This window comes from Ranitomeya imitator, chromosome 8 (assembly GCF_032444005.1).
Source record: "Ranitomeya imitator isolate aRanImi1 chromosome 8, aRanImi1.pri, whole genome shotgun sequence".
NCBI classification, from domain to species: Eukaryota; Metazoa; Chordata; class Amphibia; order Anura; family Dendrobatidae; genus Ranitomeya; species Ranitomeya imitator.
This window is the reverse complement of record NC_091289.1, coordinates 115,547,280-115,571,289: the sequence shown is the minus strand read 5'-3', so window position 1 is coordinate 115,571,289 and position 24,010 is coordinate 115,547,280. Positions and strand designations below refer to the sequence as shown.

Genomic DNA, 24,010 nt, shown 5'->3' with positions numbered 1-24,010 from the left:
TGACCTACTCTTCTATGTCCTGTGCACCTTCCTCTGTGTCACCGTGTAAGCCGGTGCTATAGCGTTCGTGACGGGGCTTTATAGTCTCATCTGGGTCAGATTCTGGCTCAGTACACTGCGAGGGCAATGTTGTGATCTGATTCAAAGGAACAGCATAATAATCTGGCTGTGGCTGTGCATCTGTGCACTCCATGTCCGATTCATCTTGTAATGGGCATGGCCTGTTAACAATTTCCCTTTCTAACCCAGGAAAGGTATGTGTAAAGAGCTCCGTGGAGTGACCCGTTGCGTCGCCTGACGCATCCTTCAATGTTGTTCTGGGTGAAGAACGCAAGGAAGCGACTTGTCCCTGACCGGGAACATCCACTGACGACGCACTGCTTTTACATTTTGCACTTTCCAAAGAGGAGGCAAAAGAGCTAGAGGCAGAGTCAGCAAGGAAAGCCAAAACTTGTTCCTGCTGCTCCGACTTTAAAAGCAGTTTTCCTACTCCCAGAAAAGGGAGCATTCGAGGCCTTGTGTAGCCAGACGATGACGGTGGCTGAACAACTCGAGACTGCTATATTGCTTTTCCCATGACCACCTGATGCTCCACCACCACTACCATCATTACCAGCTGGCAATGACCGCCCACGGCCACAACCTCTTCCACCAGACTCCCTCATTCTTGGAAATATGTAACCAATCTAGTAAACGGTATTTGGTACTGTAAAACCAGTTACAAGGCGGATGCAAAATTGTTGTGAATTTAAATCTCCCTTTATAGGTGTGTGAGACTGCAGGGAAAATCAGGCCCACTGTATTACAGTACACAGTTTCAGTGGCAGACAGTGGCTGACAGATATGCCACTAACAGGACTGACGCAGATGCACACACTGGAAATGAAAATCTCCCCTTATTTTTTTTTTAATTGGAAGACTAGTGAATAAATCTGGCCCATTGTTTTACAGTATTGTTTCTGTGGCAGAAAAATGACAGACAGATACCACAGACTGGACTGGCAGAGATGCACAGATTTGCCATTATTAATCTCCCCTTCTTTTTGTTTTTATATGGAAGACTAGTGAATAATTCTGGCCCACTGTTTTACAGTATTGTTTCTGTGGCAGAAAATGACAGACAGATACCACAGACTGGACTGGCACAGATGCACAGATTTGCCAATATTAATCTCCCTTTTTTTATGGGAGACTAGTGAATAAATCTGGCCCACTGTTTTACAGTATTGTTTCTGTGGCAGAAAATGACAGACGGATACCACAGTCTGGACTGGCAGAGATGCACAGATTTGCCAATATTAATCTCCCCTTCTTTTTGTTTTTATATGGAAGACTAGTGAATAAATCTGGCCCACTGTTTAACAGTATTGTTTCTGTGGCAGAAAATGACAGACAGATACCACAGACTGGACTGGCAGAGATGCACAGATTTGCCAATATTAATCTCCCCTTTTTGTTTTTATATGGAAAACTAGTGAATAAATCTGGCCCACTGTTTTACAGTATTGTTTCTGTGGCATAAAATGACTGACAGATACCACAGACTGGACTGGCACAGATGCACTGATTGGCAATATAAATCTCCCTTTTTAGGTGTGGGACAGTGCAGAAAAATACAGGCCCACTGTTTCACACTACACAGTTTCAGGAGCAGAAAGTGGCTTGAAGATCGATATATATATATATATATATATATATATATATATATATATATATATATATATATATATATATAAAAAGGGACTGTACTACAATTACTATCTCCCTACAGTAATCCCAGAAAAGTATGGCAGGCAGCAATAAAAAGGACTGCTGCACACAAAAGTGTGGACAAACAAACAAGATAGCTGTGCAGAAAGGAAGGCGCAACAGTATTTGTGCTTTAAAAAAAGCAGTTGGTTTGCACAGCGGCGTACAAACAGCAATGCAGCTATTAGGGAGCCTTTCAAAGCAGCCTAATAAGCTACAGAGCTGATGCACAGAAATCTAGCCTCCACTGTCCCTGCAAGGAAAAGGTGGTGTTGGACATTGGAAATCTCTGCAGCACAAGCGGTTTGGGGGTTTATATTCCCTGCCTAACGCTATCCCTGCTTCTGATGAAGCGGCAGCAACCTCTCCTTATGCTCAGATCAGCAGCAGTAAGATGGTGGTCGGCGTGCATGCCCCTTTATAGCCCCTGTGATGCCACAGAAAGCAAGCCAATCACTGCCATGCCCTTCTCTAAGATGGTGGGGACCGAGAACTATGTCATCACGCTGCCCACACTCTGCGTCCTCCTTCATTGGCTGAGAAATGGCACTGAACGCGTCATATGAAACGCAACTTTGGCGCGAAGGTCGCGTACCGCATGGCCAATCCCACGCTGGGATCGGATCGTGTTTCATGAAACTCGACTTTGCCAAAAGTCGGCGACTTATGAAAATGACCGATCCAGTTCGCTCAACCCTACTCCTCACCTCTGTGTTGGAGATGCTCTACTTCGGTTGGAACACTGGCTCATATTTTTTGGACATGCCTGTTATCTCCACATACTGGTCAGGAATTAATAGATTCCTTCGCCAACTAGTATTAACTAAACGGAACCTAACTCCTCAAGAAGTTTTAGTATCGCTACCTACAAATGACTTTATGCCCAAGAAGCACAATCTACTCCCTCTTTTGCTAGCGGCTGCAAAGCACCTAATCTCGGTTCATTGGAGACAGCCTTCCCTACTCACAATTGCCGAGTGGTTAGATATCACAGTTCAAGATATCAACAGAATGGAGGAGCTATCAAGCTGGGAATCGCGCTCACATAATAATTTTCTATCAACTTGGTATCCTTGGATTAATTGACCTTCTCTCACGTCTTGCTAGCCATCAGTCTTGAGTTACACCTATACCCCCCTACCCCCCTTCCAGGTCCAATATTTTCTGATGCCGAGATCCCGCGTTCTCGCAATGCCGGAATGATGGAGCCTGACCTCGAATTACCTCAAAGTTTAAACAAACATATCTAACTCAGTTAGAGCTAATTACTGTATATACTCGAGTATAAGCCGAGATTTTCAGCCCAAATTTTTGGGCTGAAAGTGCCCCTCTCGGCTTATACTCGAGTCAAGGTGGGCGGTAGGGTCGGCGGGTGAGGGGGAGAGGGCGCTGAGGCAGACTTACCTGCTTCCAGCGATCCTGGCGTTTCCCCTGCCATCCCACGGTCTTCTGTGCTGTAGCTCTTCCCCTCTTCAGCGGTCACGTGGGACCGCTCATTAGAGAAATGAATAGGCAGCTCCACCTCCCATAGGGGTGGAGCCGCCTATTCATTTCTCTAATCAGCGGTGCCGGTGACAGCTGATAGAGGAAGAGGCTGCGGCACCAAAGACAGCTGTCCGGGGAAGGAGCCGGACGCCGGGACCAGGTAAGTATGTCATATTTACCTGTCCCCGTTCCAGCCGCCGGGCGCCGCTCCATCTTCCCGGCGTCGCTCCGCTCTGACTGTTCAGGTCAGAGGGCGCGATGATGCATATAGTGTGTGCGGCGCCCTCTGCCTGATCAGTCAGTGCGCAGAGACGCCGGGACCGGACGCTGGGAGCTGCAAGCAAGAGAGGTGAGTATGGCATTTTTTTTTATTGCAGCGGCAGCAGCGGCACAGATTTATGTGGAGCATCTATGGAGCAGTATGAACGGTGAAGAGCATATATGGCACAGCTATGGGGCAGTATGAACGGTGCAGAGCACTAAATGGCACAGTTTTGGGGCAGTATGAACGGCGCAGCAGAGCCCTATATGGCACAGCTATGGGGCAGTATGAACGGTGCAGAGCACTATATGGCACAGCTATGGGGCAGTATGAACGGTGCAGAGCACTATATGGCACAGCTATGGGGCAAGAATGAACGCTGCAGAGCACTATATGGCACAGCTATGGGGCAGTATGAACGGTGCAGAGCACTATATGGTACAGCTATGGGGCAGTATGAACGGTGCAGAGCACTAAATGGCACAGCTATGGGGCAGCACAAACGGTGCAGAGCACTATATGGCACAGCTATGGGACAGTATGAACGCTGCAGAGCACTATATGGCACAGCTATGGGGCAGTATGAACGGTGCAGAGCACTATATGGTACAGCTATGGGGCAGTATAAACGGTGCAGAGCACTATATGGTACAGCTATGGGGCAGTATGAATGGTGCAGAGCACTATATGGCACAGCTATGGGGAAATAATGAACGGTGCAGAGCACTATATGGCACAGCTATGGGGCAATAATGAACGGTGCAGAGCACTATATGGCACAGCTATGGGGCAATAATGAACGGCGCAGAGCACTATATGGCACAGCTATGGGGAAATAATGAACGGTGCAGAGCACTATATGGCACAGCTATGGGGCAATAATGAACGGCGCAGAGCACTATATGGCACAGCTATGGGGAAATAATGAACGGTGCAGAGCACTATATGGCACAGCTATGGGGAAATAATGAACGGTGCAGAGCACTATATGGCACAGCTATGGGGAAATAATGAACGGTGCAGAGCACTGTATAGCACAGCTATGGGGAAATAATGATCTATTTTTATTTTTGAAATTCACCGGTAAATGCTGCATTTCCACCCTAGGCTTATACTCGAATCAATAAGTTTTCCCAGTTTTTTGTGGCAAAATTAGGGGGGTCAGCTTATACTCGGGTCGGCTTATACTCGAGTATATACGGTACCTCCTTTTTACTTACCAATGCTATTTTTTTTTTACACTCTTCACTCCTAGTGTCTCATCTTTGCAGGTTCCAGGAGATACTCGCATGTTCTTTTGGAACTGTTTTCTATATTTACCAAACTGAAAATACCTGAACCTAGTTACTTATACTGTTTAGTTCTCTTTATGTTTCTTACATGTTTTTGTGGATCATGCCAGTGCGATTTCATTGAAATGTATTCATTGATTTATCAAATCTGTTTACTTGCTTTTTATGGAGCATATGTTGATTAACAGGCTGAGCCCTAACTTTCTTGTGTTGTATTTTATATAAAATTTCCTTAAACAAAGAATTTAAAAAAAAAATAAAAAAAAATAAGTACTTTTGTATTGCTGTATTCTCAGAGCAATAACTTTTTTATTTTTCTGCTGATGGGGTTGTATGGTGGCTTATTCAGTGATATCATGTTTTTTACTTTCATCTTTTTAATAACTTTTTATTCCATTTTTTGGTCAGTGGTATGATGATAAAGCATAGTTTTTTGCCCCATTTTTAATTTTGTTATGGTGTTAACTGAAGGAGTTAACTAGTGGGAAAGTTTTATGGGGCAGGTCATCCAAAATGTGGCAATAACAAACGTATACAGTTTGTTTAACTGTACAATATATTTATATTTTGTGTTATTATATTCTGATTTAAAATTATACATATTTTTAACATTTTTAAAACTTTCTAAACTTTGTCCCATTATAATATTTTCAATTTCAGCAACTTGATCGTAATTATAATCCATTGTAATGCACAAGAATTGCAATGGATTATAATTGTCAGTGGTGCATTGACATAGGCCCTTTAGACCATGTTCTTTGCATGGTCTGAGGGGCTTACCATAGCCTGGTGACCTGGATATCATCATAATGACATTGGGACAGCATGACAATGATTGAGCCCTCGCAATGACATCACAGGGGCACCAATCAGAGTGCAGAGGGGTCTCCTTTCCTCAGCATGCCTCTTAAATGCTTCGATCGCAAGTGAATACAGGATTTAGGGGGTTGAAGTGCTGGGTGCACTGGGTGTCTGGTGTCAGCTATCAGAACCAGCTGACACCTGGCGGTGATCGGGTACACACAGCTGCAGTGAGCAAAAATGCCTGGACGTATTCAGTACTTCCAAGGTCGGTAACTACCAGCTGTCCAAGATGTACTGAGTACGTTCAAGCTCATGAAGGGGTAAATGTGCAAGATTCAATCAAAGTTAGTTGAATCCCTTGTGTAAAAATTACTTTTGGAACCTCTTAGTGCATTCAAACTTTAAACCAATTACTAGTTTTCCACCAGTCACAGTAATAAAAGTGTTGTAAACCAATTTTGTATGCAGCCCTGACATGGTTCAACAAAAAAATAACTGAGCAAAGCACATTTACATCTACATATTATATATATTGTGTATACATGTTGTATATGAACGGTATTATACATGCACTAGAAGTGACTGTTAACATGTCCATTTATTTTGCTGAACAATTATCCAAAAATTTAAAAGGTCGTTTGGAGTCATATAATGAGAAGTAATAATGCTGTTGTAGACGCATGGACTGAATGGAACACGAAAATTATTGAACAAATAACTTGTTGGAGGATGTGTTATTTTTATACCTTCCCTATCAAGGCAGATTCCTACAAACACATCTTCTAGATAAACATATTTAACTTTCAACGATGATCTTAAAATCTTCGGTGCTACATCTCCAGAGAATACATAGCCTGTCCCTGAGCAAAAGCTGGGATAAAATTCACCAGGATAGAGGGAATGAGGCATGTACCATTTACTATTTTGGTTTCTGTGCGGGCGATGATTGAACATTAATTGACCTGTAAAATAGTTTTGTTTTTGAGGTTGGTCAGGTCCCAGTAGATCTAATAAACGTTCTGTATTAACGAACATATCACTGTCGGTCTTCATGACATATTTAGCCATAGGGCAATAGTTGGAGACCCATTCTATTCCCATCAATGTCTTAAAAGTCAAGTTTGTATATGTATCCTGAAAGTCCTTTTGGATAATATCATGGTACTTCTCGCTTTCCTCTAAGAGGGCAATGGGGTCCTGCTGGCTGCTTTTACCCAACAAAAACAAACACATGATAGATGTTCCCTTTTTTAAAACCTCATTTCCAAATGTTCTCCTTATGATTTTACGGTTTTCAATTTCACTTGCAATTGTTGCTATTAAAAATATTAAGAAGGGACTATTAACCTTGCATTTATTTGTTTCATTTATGATATATGGATAAGACTTAATATCTATGTACCCCAAAGTGGAGGATGATAGAGGATTAGATGGTGTTTTGGATTGCGCTTTTTCAATCCACAGAAATCCATGTTCATTTTTTTCCAACGTTTCTCGATTGCTTAAATAATAACTTTTGTTTCTTGTAATGTATTGATAGGTTAAATATCCTTCTTGGTAAAATCGATACGCAGCAAATAGGCTACTGACAACAAATATGTAAATCAAAGTCCAAAGTAATACTGATACAAAAATCAATGATGCTTTTGTATGTAACACCATTGTAATTCTAGTAGATTTCTATTATGCAGAAAGTGATGGTAATAATGCAGATATTATTCTGTATCACAATGGGATTATTTTTTCTAGTTATAAAATTTCTTCTTCACCTAAAGAAGATATAATAAAAATATGTCAGATCAAAAGACAGTAATTTGTGTCATCACAGTAAATCATCAGAATTTTCAGTGACACCTTAAGGTGTTATCAAAAGACATTATCAAGGGTATGAATAAATAAAATATCAATGTTTCAGGATTTATCCTGCTTTTCTATGAATAATTTAGAATATATTTCAGAATATTCCTAGCATTTACAGTTGCAGTGAAAATTATCCCCTTAATGACAAAGCCAATTTTTGCAATTTTGACCACTGTCACATTATGAGGTTATAGCTCTGGAACGCGTCAACATATCCAACTGATTCTGAGATCGTTTTTTCGTGACATATTGTATTTCATGTTAGTGGTAAACTTTCTTCTATATAGTTTGCATTTACTTTTGAAAAAAAATGGAAATTTGGCAAAAATTTTGAAAATTTTGCAATTTTCAAACTTTTAATACACTTAAACCAGAGAGTGGTGTCACACAAAATAGTTAATAAATAACAATTCCCACATGTCTACCATACATAAGTACAATTTTGGAAACATATTTTTTTTGTTAGGATGTTATAAGTTAAAAATTGACCAGCGATTTCTAATTTTTCCAACAAAATTTACAAGACAATTTTTTTTATGGACCACATCAAATTTGAAGTGAGTTTGGGTGTCAATATCACAGAAAATTACCAAAAGTGAAATCATTCTAAAAACTGGTCAATGTGTGGAAAAATGCATTTAAGAAGTTTATTAACCCTTCAGGAGCTTCACAAGACCTAAAACATTGTGGAATGAAAAAATTAACAATTTACTTTTATCACAAAAAATTTACTTTGGAAACAATTTTTTTTTATTTTTAGAATAATCCCAGGAGAAAATGGACGACAAAATTTGTTGTTCAATTACTCCTGAGTACATCGATACTCTGTATGTGAGGGAAAGCCACTGTTTGAGCACATGGCAGGGCTCAGTGGGGAGCACCTTTTGACTTTTTGAATGCAAAATTGGCTGGATTCAATGATGGCACCATGTCGCGCTTGGCGACCCCCTGATGTACCTAAACAGTGAAACAAGAGGAGAAATGATCCAGCCTGAGGCGGAGGTGGTTCAAACTTTGTACACCTTTATTGGACAACTTAAAAATGTATAAAGTTCTTAAAAAAATATTCATAGCAAACTCCTGGCACACCAGTGAGGACGATCAATGTGTTTCAACTATAGAGTCTTATTCATGAAACTCGTTGATCGTCCTCACTGGTGTGCCAGGTGTTTGCTAAGCTTATTTTTTGAAGAACTTTAGACATTTTTAAGTTGTCCAATAAAGCTTTACAAAGTTTGAGCCGCCTCTGCCTCAAGCTGGACCATTTCTCATCTTCTTCTCATTTGGCGTGGGTGCTCACCCCAATCCATGCTGGGAGTTGGCAGCTTTGGGGATTTCATCGCAGACTGGTAAGTTGACCTTTTTTCTTTAAACAGTGGAACCCCCCAATTCTAACTCCAACCCTAGCCCAAAAAACCCTAACCCTAATCCCAACCCTAACCATAACCTTAACAACAACCCTAACCCCAACACACCCCAAACCCTAATCCCAACCCTAACCGTAACCAAACCACAAACCTAACCCTAACACATCTCTCTCTAACCCTAATCTCAACCCTAACCGTAATCCCAACCATAACCACAAACCTTACCCTAGCCCAACACTAACTTTAACCCAACCCTATCTTTAGCCCAACCCTAACCCTAGACCTATACATTTTTTTTATTTTATTATTTTTACCTAAGGGAGTGATAAAGGGGGTTTGATTTAATATTTTTTTTTTCATTTTGATCACTGTGATAAGGTCTATCACAGTGATCAAACTGACCCAATAGGAAAAAATTCCTATTGTTGCCGGGTGCCAGCTGGCGCAATGCCATTTTCTCCTGGTGGACATCACAGGGGATTGCAGGGAAACTGGAGGTAAAAGGGGAAATTTGATGTTTCCATTACTCTCTCCTCTGATGTGAAATCACATCAGAGGATAGAGAAATTAAATGGGAAATTGGACTTTTTTTTGTGTTTGCGTTATTCCGTTAATAACGGCGATCGCAACACTGGGGCTGGTAAACACCTACCCAAATCATGTTCTCTGGGGTCTCAATTACCCCTGGTATCAAAAACTCCGCAGAAATTTCAACTCTGGGGAGCGCTATACATTTTTTTCTCAGCGCTGTTAAAAAACTGAAGCATAAGTAACTGCCGCAATTAAAATGTGTATTGGTGGTCGTTAAGGGGTTATTCAATCAACCCCACTTACAAAATAGGTTTATTAGCAACATTTACAAACATCTGAGGAGTGGTTACTCCTAATTCAACACAAAATGCCACTATTACTAACTACTATAGACTCAGCATAATTTAATCTCTTCAAGATAATCATTATTAAAAGTGAGCAAATCAATATGATGCAAGTAGACTTACCAAATTCGAACAATTTGCGATTTGATTGGAGTCAATCATCAGAAAAGTCCCCATCACCATTTTACACATTGCAGAATATTGCTTCAGTTAGAGAAGGCTTTCATGACTTTGGGTAAAGATAGGCAGGCTTTCCAAGAATACCTGACATTGCACAGTCATTCAGGAGGGGTTACTGTGGCCTCTATAAAAGCTGAGACAGAGAACGCAGCAGATATTTTAGGGTGCATCTGGATAGTAATGGGATATCTAAGCTCATCTAAGTTCATAACTTACCGATGGCAATAAGGAAAGAAAGTCATAAAACAATTTGCATACTCTCACAATTACAGACATTGTGTATTATGAAACTCAAACTAAAGATTTATGTACTTGTCTGCGATTAACACAGAAGAGATAGAGAGAGAAGGTGAAAGAGGATAGAGAGCAGGCAACAGCGGTTTCAATTTAATTGATCTTACTATAATATTGTGTAACTTTACAGGATGGAAGCCACATATTTAACTTTTATATTAGCAGAAACTGTATTTTTTTGTGCAACTGTTTTAGTAGTCAAATTTGACATCTGGCTTTTCAACCATGTGCCTAGAATTTCATATTCAGACCTTTAGGAGAAGAGGCCAATTGTGCTAAAAAAGTGAAAACCAAAATCCAGACATTTACCTGTGAGTATGGGCAATCGTGCATACCTGTTCTAAAGAGATGAGTTGATAGTTTGAAATTTTTCCTCAAGACCCGATTTACACACAATGTATTTACATGACTGGCATAATTAAAAAATGCTCTAATTGCATGGAAATTATGTGTAAAACACTAGCAGTTCTACTTGGAGTCCCAATTATCCCATAGAATGTAAGTCCGCAAGGACAGGGTCCTCTCCCCTCTGTACCAGTTTGTCATTGTAAATTTGTTTACTGTAAACGATATCTATAACTCTGTATGTAACCCGTTTCTCATCTACAGCATTGGAATTAATCATGCTATATAAATAAATAATAATAATAATATTAATAATAATACTAATAGTAATAATAATTAAATATGCTTTGAGCTCTGTAAAGCAAACACAGCTTTTTAATATACAGATGACTTCAACCAATCTACAGTAAGGGAAATAAGTATTTAATCCCTTGCTAATTTTGTAAGTTTGCCCAATGACAAAGACATGAACAGTCTATAATTTTAAGAGAAGGTATATTTTAACATTGATACACAGAATATCAAAAATAAAATCCAGAAAATCACATTATATAAATTATGTAAACTAATTTGCATTTTGCATTGAAAAATAAATATTTGATCCCCTACCAACCATTAAGCGTTCTGGCTCCTACAGGCCAGTTAGACACTCCTAATCGAATCGCTATCTGCATTAAAGACAGCTGTATTGCATAGTGACCTTTAGAAAAGACTCCTGTCCACAGACTCAATTATTCAGTTAGACTCTAACCTCTGCAACATGGGCAAGACCAAAGAGCTTTCTAAGGATGTCAGGGACAAGATCATAGACCTGCACAAAGCAGGAATGGGCTACAAAACCTTAACTGGGTAAAAAAGGTTGTAACAAAAGGTAAACAACAGCATACTTCAACATTGCGTAGTTTTTAAGCTACCTAAATTCTATAAAATGTCTAAAAAAGTATCCATCTTGGAGGGGCAGATGCATGCCTTGCTATTGTTTATGGGCAGTTGGTGCAAAGGAAAGAAGACATGTCACTTTCACATAGTTGTGTGCAGTAATTATCCCTTTTTGGGGAATATAAAGATCTTTGCTCTTTCTTAAATGAAGAAGCGATAGCTTTTCAATTAGCATGTCCAACATTGATCCCTTGAATTAGGTAGACATAGCAGGTGTACTATATTGTTCTGACTGTGAAGAAGTAATGGCTTATTAAAAAGAAATTTCAAAAAAATCCCTTTTTTGTGGTTCACGACTGGTTTACTATTATCAAAATTAATGAGCAAATATAAAAGCTTTTTATCGAGCATTCTGAAAATTATCCTCTTCTTTCTGGAGATAATATTTGAGTACCGTTTTAAACATTAAGAAATCTGGCAAGCCTTTTAAAAAATTAGCTCTATTTTGAAAGCTGTGTCTTGTGGGTGCAAAAGCATAATATTAAGTTAACATTAATATAATATTATTATTTCCAACCATCAGTAGTACTGTTTAGCATTATACAGTGGGGCAGCCAGGACCCATTTGGCTGGCATGGCTGTGCAATGACAATGGCAGGTACACCATGGTATAGAGATAAAAAGGACCTTTCATTACATTTTCAGGTTGAGCTGGACACACAGTTAACACTGCCTCTCGTTTGCAGAGAGCAATCAGAATATTTGGTACCTATGAGTTAACTTTAGTGAGGTTAAGTTCAAATGGGTGTTATTAGATACTTTTCACTAAGGATGTGTGGAGCGCACGCTAGGGCCGTGGGGTACTTGGGCCGGGTCTGACGGTTCTTTGGGGGTTGTCGTCACAGCAGCATTGACCCAGTCTTTGTCCCTGGGTGGTCAATGAAATAATGGGATATGATGATGCAAGGGGGGATACCTCATGATGCCACCCGTGGTGTTTGGCAATAAGAAAATGGCCGATGCTGCGATTCAGGTCCACTGGGGAGGTTGGTGACGCAGCTGAGATGTTGCAGCTCTCTACGGGTAGAGATAGGCTCCAAGGCAGTTAAAGTGTTAAAGTCAATGATGAACTGGTGTAGTGCAGGGCAGGTGATACAGTAATATTTCTGAGGACACAGCAGGGTGCAGTCTTCAATGTTTACTCACAGTTCTTAGGTTACAGTCTCCAGCCAGATGCTGTGTCCTCCAGGTTGGTGGTCCAGCCAGCTCTCAGGTAATTTGGATGCACTTATCCGATACTCCCTTTCTTGTGTCGCCTCCCAGGTCATCTCTCTGCGCTGGCGTCACCCTCCTGCCCTTGCGCCTCACAGTGTCTGAAGTCAGCAGTCTTGAGTGCTGTCGGGTGACCCTTTCCTGGTCCCCTTGATCCTATATGGCTGCCTTTTCAGCGAATGTGTATAGATTTGTCTGTGGCACATACAGATACCACAGCCCCCCGTTTGCTAGCTGAGTCCTACAGTCTCTCCAGTAGTCTGGGGCCGGTCCCTAATGCAACCTAGTACTTCCACACGACTACGGTTGGCTTGGATTCGGGTGTCATGGGTGGATTCCTCACTTCCCTGGCACCTAGGACCTCTTTTCTCACCGGAGCTCCTTTCTTCATGTTTGCTCAGATCAACTCCTCCCCACCAACTTACTACCTTCCCTCCAACTGTCACACCACTCCGCACCAGGGCTGGGGCCCCTCCCCTCTAGCCTGGAGCAGTGTCCTATTGGATGCACATGTGCGAGTCCCAGATAGTGCCCCCTCCTTACCCGAGAGCGGAGTACCACACCTCTGGCTGAGATGCAGTACCTCTGTGGCGACTGGACCCTCAGGGGCGCCACATACCCCCCTGTTAAACACAGCACGTCCACAGACTGGAACAGAGCAAAATAGATGTTAAAACAGGCAACCAATTTTCTACATTTAAACAGGTCAAACAACTAACAAATAAAACTCTTCCCTTTATGGGAGGCGTTTTATACTTGAAAATTGCATATAAATAACAAAACATAAAACAGAGCATCAATCTTTATAAAACGGGTGGATTCCTCACTTTCCTGGCCCCTAGGACCTCTTCTCTCACTGGAACACCTTTCTTTACATCTGCTTCGATCAACTCCTCCCCACCAACTCACTACTGTCTCTCCAACTGTCACACTGCTCCCCGCCAGGGCTGGGGCCCCTCCCCCTTAGCCTGGAGCAGTGTCGTGTTGGATGCACATGTGGGAGTCTGGGGTAGTGCATTCTCCTTACCTGAAAGTGGAGTGCCACACCTCTGGTTGAGATGCAGTATCTCTGTGGCGACTGGACCCTCTGGGGCACCACACATCCACTTCGTCTTCCTGTGTAGTTGCTATTTTGTAACACACACTTAACAACAGTAAACAAATTAGGTGTTAAATACTTTGATTGCTTATACTTATGCAATATTTATTCTCCTTTTTACAATGTGTGCCCAGTTCAACATGATAAACTTGGTGAAAGGTCCTCTTTAAGATGGGGCAGGCAAGGACATGCTTGTTACTTTAGGACTAACAATGGAAAACAAAGCAGCAGCTGTAAAATCTAGCTCTATGAATAATATTGGGTAGTTAGATGGTGTTTGGCTGGCTATGCAGTGGCTGCGACAGGAGCAACATGGTAGAAAATTAAGATGGGGTCGGCAAGGAGATGCTTGGCATGTCAGGATCAGCAATGGAAGCCCTGGCAGCAGCAGTACTACAATACGAATGACATGTTGTGAAGGGAATAGATGCCCAGCAGAGTATGGTCCATCGGCACTGGTGGCAGCAGAATGGTGTAAATGATGGTCAGCGGACAGTGAGATAGGCAGACAGATGGTAAGGCTAATTTAATCATTGTCTTCAGCGGTCGGAGAATTGCAGCCTGCACTGATCCATGCCTGGTTCATTTTAACAAATGTTTCGTTTTCCACACTGGTGGCAGATAACCTGATTCTCTTTGCTGTGATAAATCCACTGTCCGAACTTTATACCCTCACTGAATTGACACTGGAATCTGGACATGACAGTATTCCGTTGTCAAACTGGGCCAGTTATTTCCACTGGTCCAATTTGTTGACCCAGAAATCCAAAACATAGGAGTTCAGGATATTCAAATGAGAAAGTAGATAAATAGCTTGGCACTCAACTTGGTGGATAGTGATGATAAAGAAAATCAAAATTTATTACTTTGAGTAGCAGTCCAGCAAAATAAACGTTTCGGTCAAACATAAAGACCTTCTTCAGTAAACTGCATAAATATGTGACAGAATATGACAATTACAATGTCGAAAATAAAATATTAACAAAAAAAGGTAAATCTCATAGTCTAAATATGTGATGGGTGGGAAGGAAGGAAAGAGAGGTAGGGTAGAGATTTTTTTACATACCCGACTGCTGTTGTGATGGAGTATATAGGGCACTTATGTATGTATGAGGGGTCCTATGATGAAGTTTTGTAGGACCTCAATGGTGGAGGCAAATATCCTAAGATAGCAAAAGGGATATGTGAAGAAATGTGCCATATAGATCACTAAATTCGGAGGATATAGGTGTACTAACCGAACAAAAGGATATGTATTTTCATCCACAGTGATAACATTATAACATTATCACTGTGGATGAAAATACATATCCTTTTGTTCGGTTAGTACACCTATATCCTCCGAATTTAGTGATCTATATGGCACATTTCTTCACATATCCCTTTTGTTATCTTAGGATATTTGCCTCCACCATTGAGGTCCTACAAAACTTCATCATAGGACCCCTCATACATACATAAGTGCCCTGTATACTCCATCACAACAGCAGTCGGGTATGTAAAAAAATCTCTTCCCTACCTCTCTTTCCTTCCTTCCCACCCATCACATATTTAGACTACGAGATTTACCTTTTTTTGTTAATATTTTATTTTCGACATTGTAATTGTCATATTCTGTCACATATTTATGCAGTTTACTGAAGAAGGTCTTTATGTTTGACCAAAACGTTTATTTTGCTGGACTGCTACTCAAAGTAATAAATTTTGATTTTCTTTATCATCACTATCCACCAAGTTGAGTGCCAAGTTATTTATCTACTATATGATTACTGGTGTGGGAAACCTCTCTTGAGCACCGACACAGCTGTGCCACGATATACTTCACTATTCAAATGAGAAAGGACACAGTTTAAGTGTGACTACACCTCGCTGTTCAGGCAGTGCATGTTTTCTGAATAGCCCTAGGTGGTCCCAATGGCAAAAAAACCTGGTCCATCAGATTAAATATAGTGTAAGTGTTGCTTGTCCCTCAGCTACATGTTTTAGCGGTAACTCTGGAAAAAAGGGGGAATATTGTGTCTGCATGGATTGATGAGGGTTCTGCTGGTTAGTCATGAGGGCAGCAGGCGATTGCTCAATGAATGCTTAACAGAGCAGGTAACTTAGCTTATCTTGAAAGTGAGTCAATTTCGACTCCCTTTCAAAAGCTGGGTAAAAATTCCCCCACTTTGCTTTTGCATCGAGGGAGTAAAAGTGTGGCCATCCAATAGTCATCACTTTGCTACATGTTCACAATATGATTGTCCTTCCACAAACAGTGCATTATACAACTTGTCATGCATGCCAGCACAACCGAGCTCCTATCTGTTTCATTGCCCATCACCCCACGGCAACAACATGTTGTCATGGCCCATGTTGTATTAATAATCATATTGGCTTTGCCTGTCTGCCTCGCTCCCAGCCTGCACCAAGTCTATGTTCTACTCTGAGTTCACATGTTGCTCCTCTTACTTCTACGCTTCACCCTCTAAAGGTATGTGCACACCATGCGGATTTTGCTGCGGATTCGCAGTGTTTCCACAGCTACGGGTCCGCAGCAGTTTCCCATGCGTTTACAGTTCAATGTAAACCTATGGGAAACAAAAAACGCTGTGCACATGCTGCGGAAAAAAACGCACAGAAACGCAGCGGTTTACATTCCGCAGCATGTCACTTCTTTCTGCGGATTCTGCAGCGGTTTTACAACTGCTCCAATAGAAATCCGCAGTTGTAAAACCGCAGTGAAAACCACAGAAAAACCATGGTAAATCTGCGGTAAATCCACAATAAATCCGCAGCGGTTTTCCACTGTGGATGGATACCATGTTTTGGCATAGGTGGTTTTCCTTTTTGGATGCTGCCCTTCCCGTGGTTGTTCCTTCCCGGTGAAAGACCTGGCTATTTATTGCTTGCGGTGAGAAACACGTGATGGGGTCTCCGTGGCTTTTCTACATGCATTTGCATATTTCCCATAAGGGATGGGGGCAGTGTTCTGGATCACTGCGTTGAGAAACACGTGATGGTGTCTCCGCGGTGTTGGATGTTTTGATCTCCCTGAGGTCATTCATCCTTATGTTTATAGTCCTTTTACTAAGCACTGCTCCTAATAGGCAGTTTCCTACTCCACACTGATGAGGGGCAAATACCCCGAAACAGCTGTCTGTGGATGGATACAGCCCCTGGGTGAGTATAATCTAACCTCTTTTTCTCCTCTTTCAGGTAACATCGGCGGGCTTATCTACAGCATTACAGAATGCTGTAGATAAGCCCCTGATGACGGTGAGCTTACCTCACCATCGATTTTTGGGGTGACAGGTTCCCTTTAATATTCCCCAACAGACACAGCGGTGATGAACAGCAGCAAATTGATGCTCATCTTCCATGCCCTCTTGCATGCTGGAAAGTGTTTTTTTCAGGATAACTATTAGCAGAATTTCATTGATAATTCCACAGATGTCACTCACAAATATTACTTTTTCAAAGATCTTCAGTAAGTAACATCTACCCCTCATTAGCTGCCAATGTCAGATCTCAAAATCAGATCTCAGCTGCAGGTTGGGACCTACTCTACTAAACACCATGTGAGTTACAGCTGGGCACAGGAACTTTATTTGATTCACTGCTTAATTTGCACATTATGCATTAGAACACTTTATATCAGGATTATTACATTACATGTGCCATTTCACTGTGCACTACAGCACTTTCTAAAACCAGGATCATTGCCTCTTAAGCACCATTCATTTGAGCATGACACCTTTATAGGCCTATGGGTATGTTTAAACAAATCTGATCTTTTTATGGGTTTTTTTCTAACACATATTAGTCCTAATATTGCTGCTTGTTTAAATGCGTATGAGGTAAAATATTTTTGTTCAGTGCGTTTAGGCATAATAACTATTGAGAATGAATAGTGTACCACAGCTGTACTCCAATTTGAGTTTAAATGATATACCACAGTTGTATTCTTGTTTATTTCCCTATTGTCCTGCTCTGGTAGCTTTACTCTTCTACGATATAATTGTCTAAGGGTCACTTCTGTCTTTCTGTCTGTCTGTCTGTCAGGCATATTCATTGGTCGCGGCCTCTGTCAAGGAAATCCAAGTCGCTGATTGGTCATGGCTAAACGCCCACGACCAATCAGCGACGGCCACAGTCCGGCGGCAAAATGGTCGCTCCTTAATCCCCGCAGTCAGTGCCCACTCCGTACTCCCCTCCAGTCAGCGCTCACACAGGGTTAATGGCAGCGCTAGTGGACCGTGTTATGCCACAGTGTAACGCACTCCATTAACGCTGCAATTAACCCTGTGTGACCAACTTTTTACTATTGATGCTGCCTATGCAGCATCAATAGTAAAAAGATCTAATGTTACAAATAAAAAAAAAAATAAAAAACGTTATATATGGTACTCACCGTCTGTCGGCCCCTGGGATCAAGAAAAGGCCTTTCCCACTCCTAGCGACGTTCCGGTGACCACTCCATGCATTGCAATCTCGCAAGATGATGACGTAGTGACGCTGTGCAATATACTACATGGGCTGTGCAATATACTACATGGGTTGGGTAATATACAACATGGGCTGTGCAATATAGTACGTGGTTGTGCAATATACTACGTGGCTGTGCAATATACTATGTGGGCTGTGTAAAATACTACGTGGGCTGTGCAATATACTACGTGGGCTGTGCAATATACTATGTGGGCTGTGCAATATACTACGTGGGCTGTACAATATACTACGTGGGCTGTGCAATCTACTACGTGGGCTGTGCAATATACTACGCGGCAGTGCAATATACTATGTGGGCTGTGCAATATACTGCTTTGGCTGGGCAATATACTACATGGGCTCTGCAATATTCTACGTGGGCTGGGCAATATACTACATGGGCTGTGCAATATACTACATGGGCTGTGCAATATACTGCTTGGGCTGTGCAATATACTGCATGGGTTGTGCAATATACTACGTGGGCTGTGTAATATACTATGTGGGCTGTGCAATATACTATGTGGGCTGTGAAATATACTACGTGGCTGTGCAATATACTACATGGGCTGTGCAATATACTACATGGGTTGGGCAATATACAACATGGGCTGTGCAATATAGTACGTGGTTGTGCAATATACTACGTGGCTGTGCAATATACTATGTGGGCTGTGTAAAATACTACATGGGCTGTGCAATATACTACGTGGGCTGTGCAATATACTATGTGGGCTGTGCAATATACTACGTGGGCTGTACAATATACTACGTGGGCTGTGCAATCTACTACGTGGGCTGTGCAATATACTACGCGGCAGTGCAATATACTATGTGGGCTGTGCAATATACTATGTGGGCTGTGCAATATACTGCTTTGGCTGGGCAATATACTACATGGGCTCTGCAATATTCTACGTGGGCTGGGCAATATACTACATGGGCTGTGCAATAAACTACATGGGCTGTGCAATATACTGCTTGGGCTGTGCAATATACTGCATGGGTTGTGCAATATACTGCGTGGGTTGTGCAATAAACTGCGTGGGCTGTACAATATACTGCATGGGCTGTGCAATATACTGCGTGGGCTGTGCAATATACTGTGTGGGCTGTGCAATATACTGCGTGGGCTGTGCAATATACTATGTTGGCTGTGCAATATACTACGTGGGCTGAGCAATGTACTACGTGGGCTGTGCAATGTACTATGTTGGCTGTGCAGTGTACTACGTGGGCTGTGCAATGTACTGCGTGTGCTGTGCAATGTACTATGTTGGCTGTGCAATATACTACGTGGGCTGTGCAATGTACTACGTGGGCTGTGCAATGTACTATGTTGGCTGTGCAATGTACTACGTGGGCTGTGCAATATACTATGTGGGCTGTGCAATGCACTGCATGGGCTGTGCAATGTACTGCGTGGGCTGGGCTATGTACTGCGTGGGCTGTGCAATGTAGTACATGGGCTGTGCAATATACTACGTGGGCTGTTAAATATACTACGTGGCTATGCAATATATTACGTGGCTGTGCTATACACTACATGGGCTTTGCTATACACTACGTGGGCTGTGCTATACACTATGTGGGCTGTGTTATACACTACGTGACTGTGTTATATGCTATGTGGGCTGTTATTCACTCTGTGGGCTGTGATATATACTACGTGGCTGTGCTATATACTCTGTGGGCTGTTATATACTACGTGGCTGTGCAATATACTACGTGGCTGTGCAATATACTACGTGGGCTGTTATATACTACGTGGCTGTGCTATATACTACGTGGCTGGCCGCGAACAATCAGTGACAGGCGCTGGTGCGGGATTTGAACCACGCTTCGCTAATTGGTCGTGGCTGGCCGAATCCTGTGTATTTAATGTATTCTAAAATCTTCATAAATAAACTACATACGTATTCTAGAATACCCGATGCATTAGAATCGGGCTACCATCTAGTAATTAATATCGATCTTATGTGTGTAATTAATAAACTTTGTATGTTCATTTAAAAAAACTCTCTGACCTCTTCTGTGTGATTATTCACTGTGTCTGAAGTCGCTGGAGCTGCTGCTACCTTATATCTAGCTAGTGGCTGTCCACTTATAGGCTAGCCTGGCTTTAATTCTGAGGAACAAGTTATGAAAATCTCACTTTCTTAACTCTTTCTTACATTACACAAGACTATGAAGGTTATGTTGCTAGATTAGAAGAGAGGAGCAAAAGACTGGCCAGGCCAGCTGTGTTGTTAGGTTGGAGTGGAAATGTCATGGTCCGAGGACATTTTCACTGTTATTGATTGCACAGAGAGGCCCCACCTCCTTTCAGTGCGTAAAACAGTAGTGGGTAACAGCAGGACCTTTGAATAATTGAAGGAAAAAAAACACCTATAATAAATCCTATATGGTAGCCAAGCAATACAAATACACCTACAAGGAAAGGCACCACACAAAAGCAGTTTAGTAATAAAAAATATGTTTATTCATAACAAGAGATAAAACAAGATCAAACACTGTCATAAAAAAGCTATATAGTAGATGGGGCTCAATGTACCACCCATGACAAAATACATTGCGTCTACATACAGCCATCTTACAAATATGTCTAATAAAATACACAGAAAACACTCATTTACCAGAAAAGAAAGAAGGAATCCAGGTGTCCACCAGACCCGACGCGTGTTTCGCAATGAAATGCTTCGTCCAGGCTGTACTTAGATGCAATGTATTTTGTCATGGGTGGTACATTGAGCCCCATCTATTAATACTATATTGATGCTTGGTTCTCTTGTATTAATACTTATATATATTAATCTGTCTTAATATTTATCTCCATCTATTAGTCTGGAAGATATAGCACTGGCTAGCAATGAATAATTAGTGCAATTTTTTGACTCTTTCTATTTTATACTTACCACTCACTGCCCAAGAGAGATTTATATTTATACACTGGTATTTGTGTTATTATTCTCCAGGTTTGTCCATCTGTTTTCTGTGTTCGTTGTTTCTTACCTGTGCCTATATGGCTTTTTTATGACCATGTTTGGTCTTGTTTTATCTCTTGTTATGAATAAACATATTTTTTATTACTAAACTGCTTTTGTGTGGTGCCTTTCTTTGTAGGCGTATTTTTAATTGAAGGAAGGAGCCATTTATCCCTCAGTGTGTGTCAGACAATGGTGAATAATTGTGGGCCTCTTTTTGTACATTTGGTCTGGGCTTCTTACAGCATTAATTATAATACTGCCCTGATGGTGTGTTAGGGCTAGCGGAACGCACCAAATAATAAAGAGGTAGATATGAGGTGTGTTCGCAGCCCGGGGTCCACCGTGCAGAGATGGTACCTGCTGCTGAGTAATGGCGTATGGGCACTTCACCCCGTGTGAATAGTAGCAAACTTAGGTGCTTCACAGAGCAGCCAAAATACGCTGAGCCCTGTAAACAGTCACAGGGGGCAGCTGCAAGACACTAGTGAATCCCTATGAATCACCCCCACTAATCTGGTGATTGCACTCGCTCTGACCCTCAGTGGCTTTTGAGCACACGCCTGAGGACGCCCCGAGTCAGATGCAGAGTCCAAGCGGGAAATCCCATCCTACACTGACAGGCTGTCAGGAAAGCGCACTGAATGCGCACAGTGCCGTATAAGCGGGCACTGCAAAAGGCACTGTAACGTGTGCTGGTAGTACTGCCGGGTGCTAGATAGCTTCCACCATTCGCGAGCAGACAACAACCCAAGGAATCTGAATGATTAAGGAGCTTTCATCCATCGACAGTCATTCATTTACACACACGCGTTATCAAGTTTATACTAGCGCATGGCTGTGCTGCCATGCAAACCTTTTATAGAGGAAGCTCTTCGGGACCTTCCTAGTGGTCCAATAGGAGCTGCTACAGGACCTGAGCATGTGACCCCTGACCTCTAATGAGAGGTCGTCCCTTGGGCATGCTCAGTAAAGGAAAAGCAGGACTTAGTCCCAGGAGCATCTGCTCGCCGCTGAACAGTGCAAGTTACAATGCTGAGCCTGGATGGGTAGCAGTAACCAAGTGTGCAGTATCGGCCTGAGCCAGATGCTGGGACCGACGTCTCTGCTGAGCAGGCTCCACTGTGGCTGGAGAGGAAAGGGAGACCGCAGAGGAGGTGGTTCGAAATTCCCCTTGTGCAGCGGTGGGAACTTGACGCCTAACATGGTGGTTCTGCTGCCTGCAATTATTGCGTGGATTATTGCCCTTTAAAACTTTTAGTCAGTGGCCCATGAAACTAATATATTTTCCGTGCCCATAGTTTCTGTTCTGTGTGTTTTTGTTGGGCATTTTTGGAGTTTAAAGTAAAGAAATCATATGTTCTCCTGCACATGAGAACAGAAAATGAGTATCTTTTTTGAAAATATCCTGTCAGCTTGGTATCTTACACTGAGGCTGAAAACAACTCATCAGTTCTTGAAAGGCAATTGACTCCACACGGTGGTATGGCAGTGGTTGCACCACCAGCAACTTTAACAGATGAGAGTTTTGTTGGCAAACCAACAGATGACTTGCATTGTACACCTGTTTAATCGACACACAATCAAGGATGGAATTTTGCAGATACAACACAGAAGAAAAGTTGTAAATGGAATATAATATACAGTAGGGGTGGATGACAATCATGATAGTGATGATGACACCAACCAAGTACTATTTGAGGATGCGGCTTCGCTGAGAGAAAAATGAGTACAGTGAGAAGGGGAGGAGGACAACTGGATGCTTGCCTTGATTGCGATCTAGCTTTTCCTAAATAAGCGTATGATGTCATTTTATGTGTTGATGGGGAGTTGTAGTTCATAGTCTATAAGAGATGGGATGCACGAAGATTATATTCCTCATGCAGAGCCTGTAGTCTGTAAACAAATAATCTGGCAGAGACTAGCAAAGAAACTTCAACACATGAGATTTCTGCACATAAAACCACCACTGCGAACCAACCTTTCAGGTCCTAGTACACCAATAATATTTGTAGCATCACCTTTTTCTTCACCCTCTACAGAGCTCACAGCAGAAGAGCAGATTTTTCCCCACGTATTGCCAAGGCCAATACCCTCCTCGTCTAATGACATCATATTCTTGTCACCCCGGTCTGGTTCCCAGGTATTGTCCATCACAGAATCATCATCACTCTTCATTGCGTTAACAGTTGTCTCTGTGTAGAATAGAATAAAATCTTAATTCCTACATCAAGCTTTACTTTGGCACTAGAGTGCCAGTACCACTGCCACTTCTTCTACCACAACGGCTCGCAGAAACAGCAACACAGCTTGCCCTTAGAATAATGCCCTGCATCTCTACCCACATATTATGCAAGCACAATAGCAGATTGTTCAGGTTTTTCAATAAATCAACTTGACAAAATATGCTGTTGTATTTGTATGTGCCTTAACCAATGGGGTCCTGTGGGTAAGAAGACTATAGGGTAAAAACAGGTGTCATTGATGGACTGGAAATTCTTTGATGTATAACGTTAAATGTTATGGTGGGAGAGGAGGTGGACTGAGTAGAATACTGAGCTGATTTTCGTCAGATGCTATATCAACCTGCTGTGATTGGTATTTGTGATGGGACATGTACTCCATTACCATCTCATTTTCTCCCTTCTAATAAACATACCATGATGTGACATATATTCCATGATGTACTCCACTTTAACTCTTGAAAGAGGCAAGGAAGGACAAGTTTGACCCATGTTTCATACTACTACTACTACTACTGGACAGCAGCTGCCAACAGTGCCGGTGGAGTTG

The 24,010-nt window shown here is 41.9% G+C and overlaps 1 protein-coding gene across 1 annotated transcript; it reads right to left on the bottom strand.

The window, feature by feature from the left end:
• Positions 1–6,177: 6,177 nt before the first annotated feature.
• On the bottom strand, positions 6,178–23,403 carry LOC138647190 (beta-1,3-galactosyltransferase 2-like). The gene is made up of 3 exons (XM_069736025.1): positions 23,239–23,403; positions 9,818–10,007; positions 6,178–7,361 (listed from the first exon to the last, which is right to left on the bottom strand). Exon 3 carries the CDS (start codon positions 7,252–7,254, stop codon positions 6,178–6,180), a length of 1,077 nt encoding a protein of 358 aa, XP_069592126.1. The 5' UTR covers positions 7,255–7,361; positions 9,818–10,007; positions 23,239–23,403.
• Between the last annotated feature and the right edge of the window lie 607 nt (positions 23,404–24,010).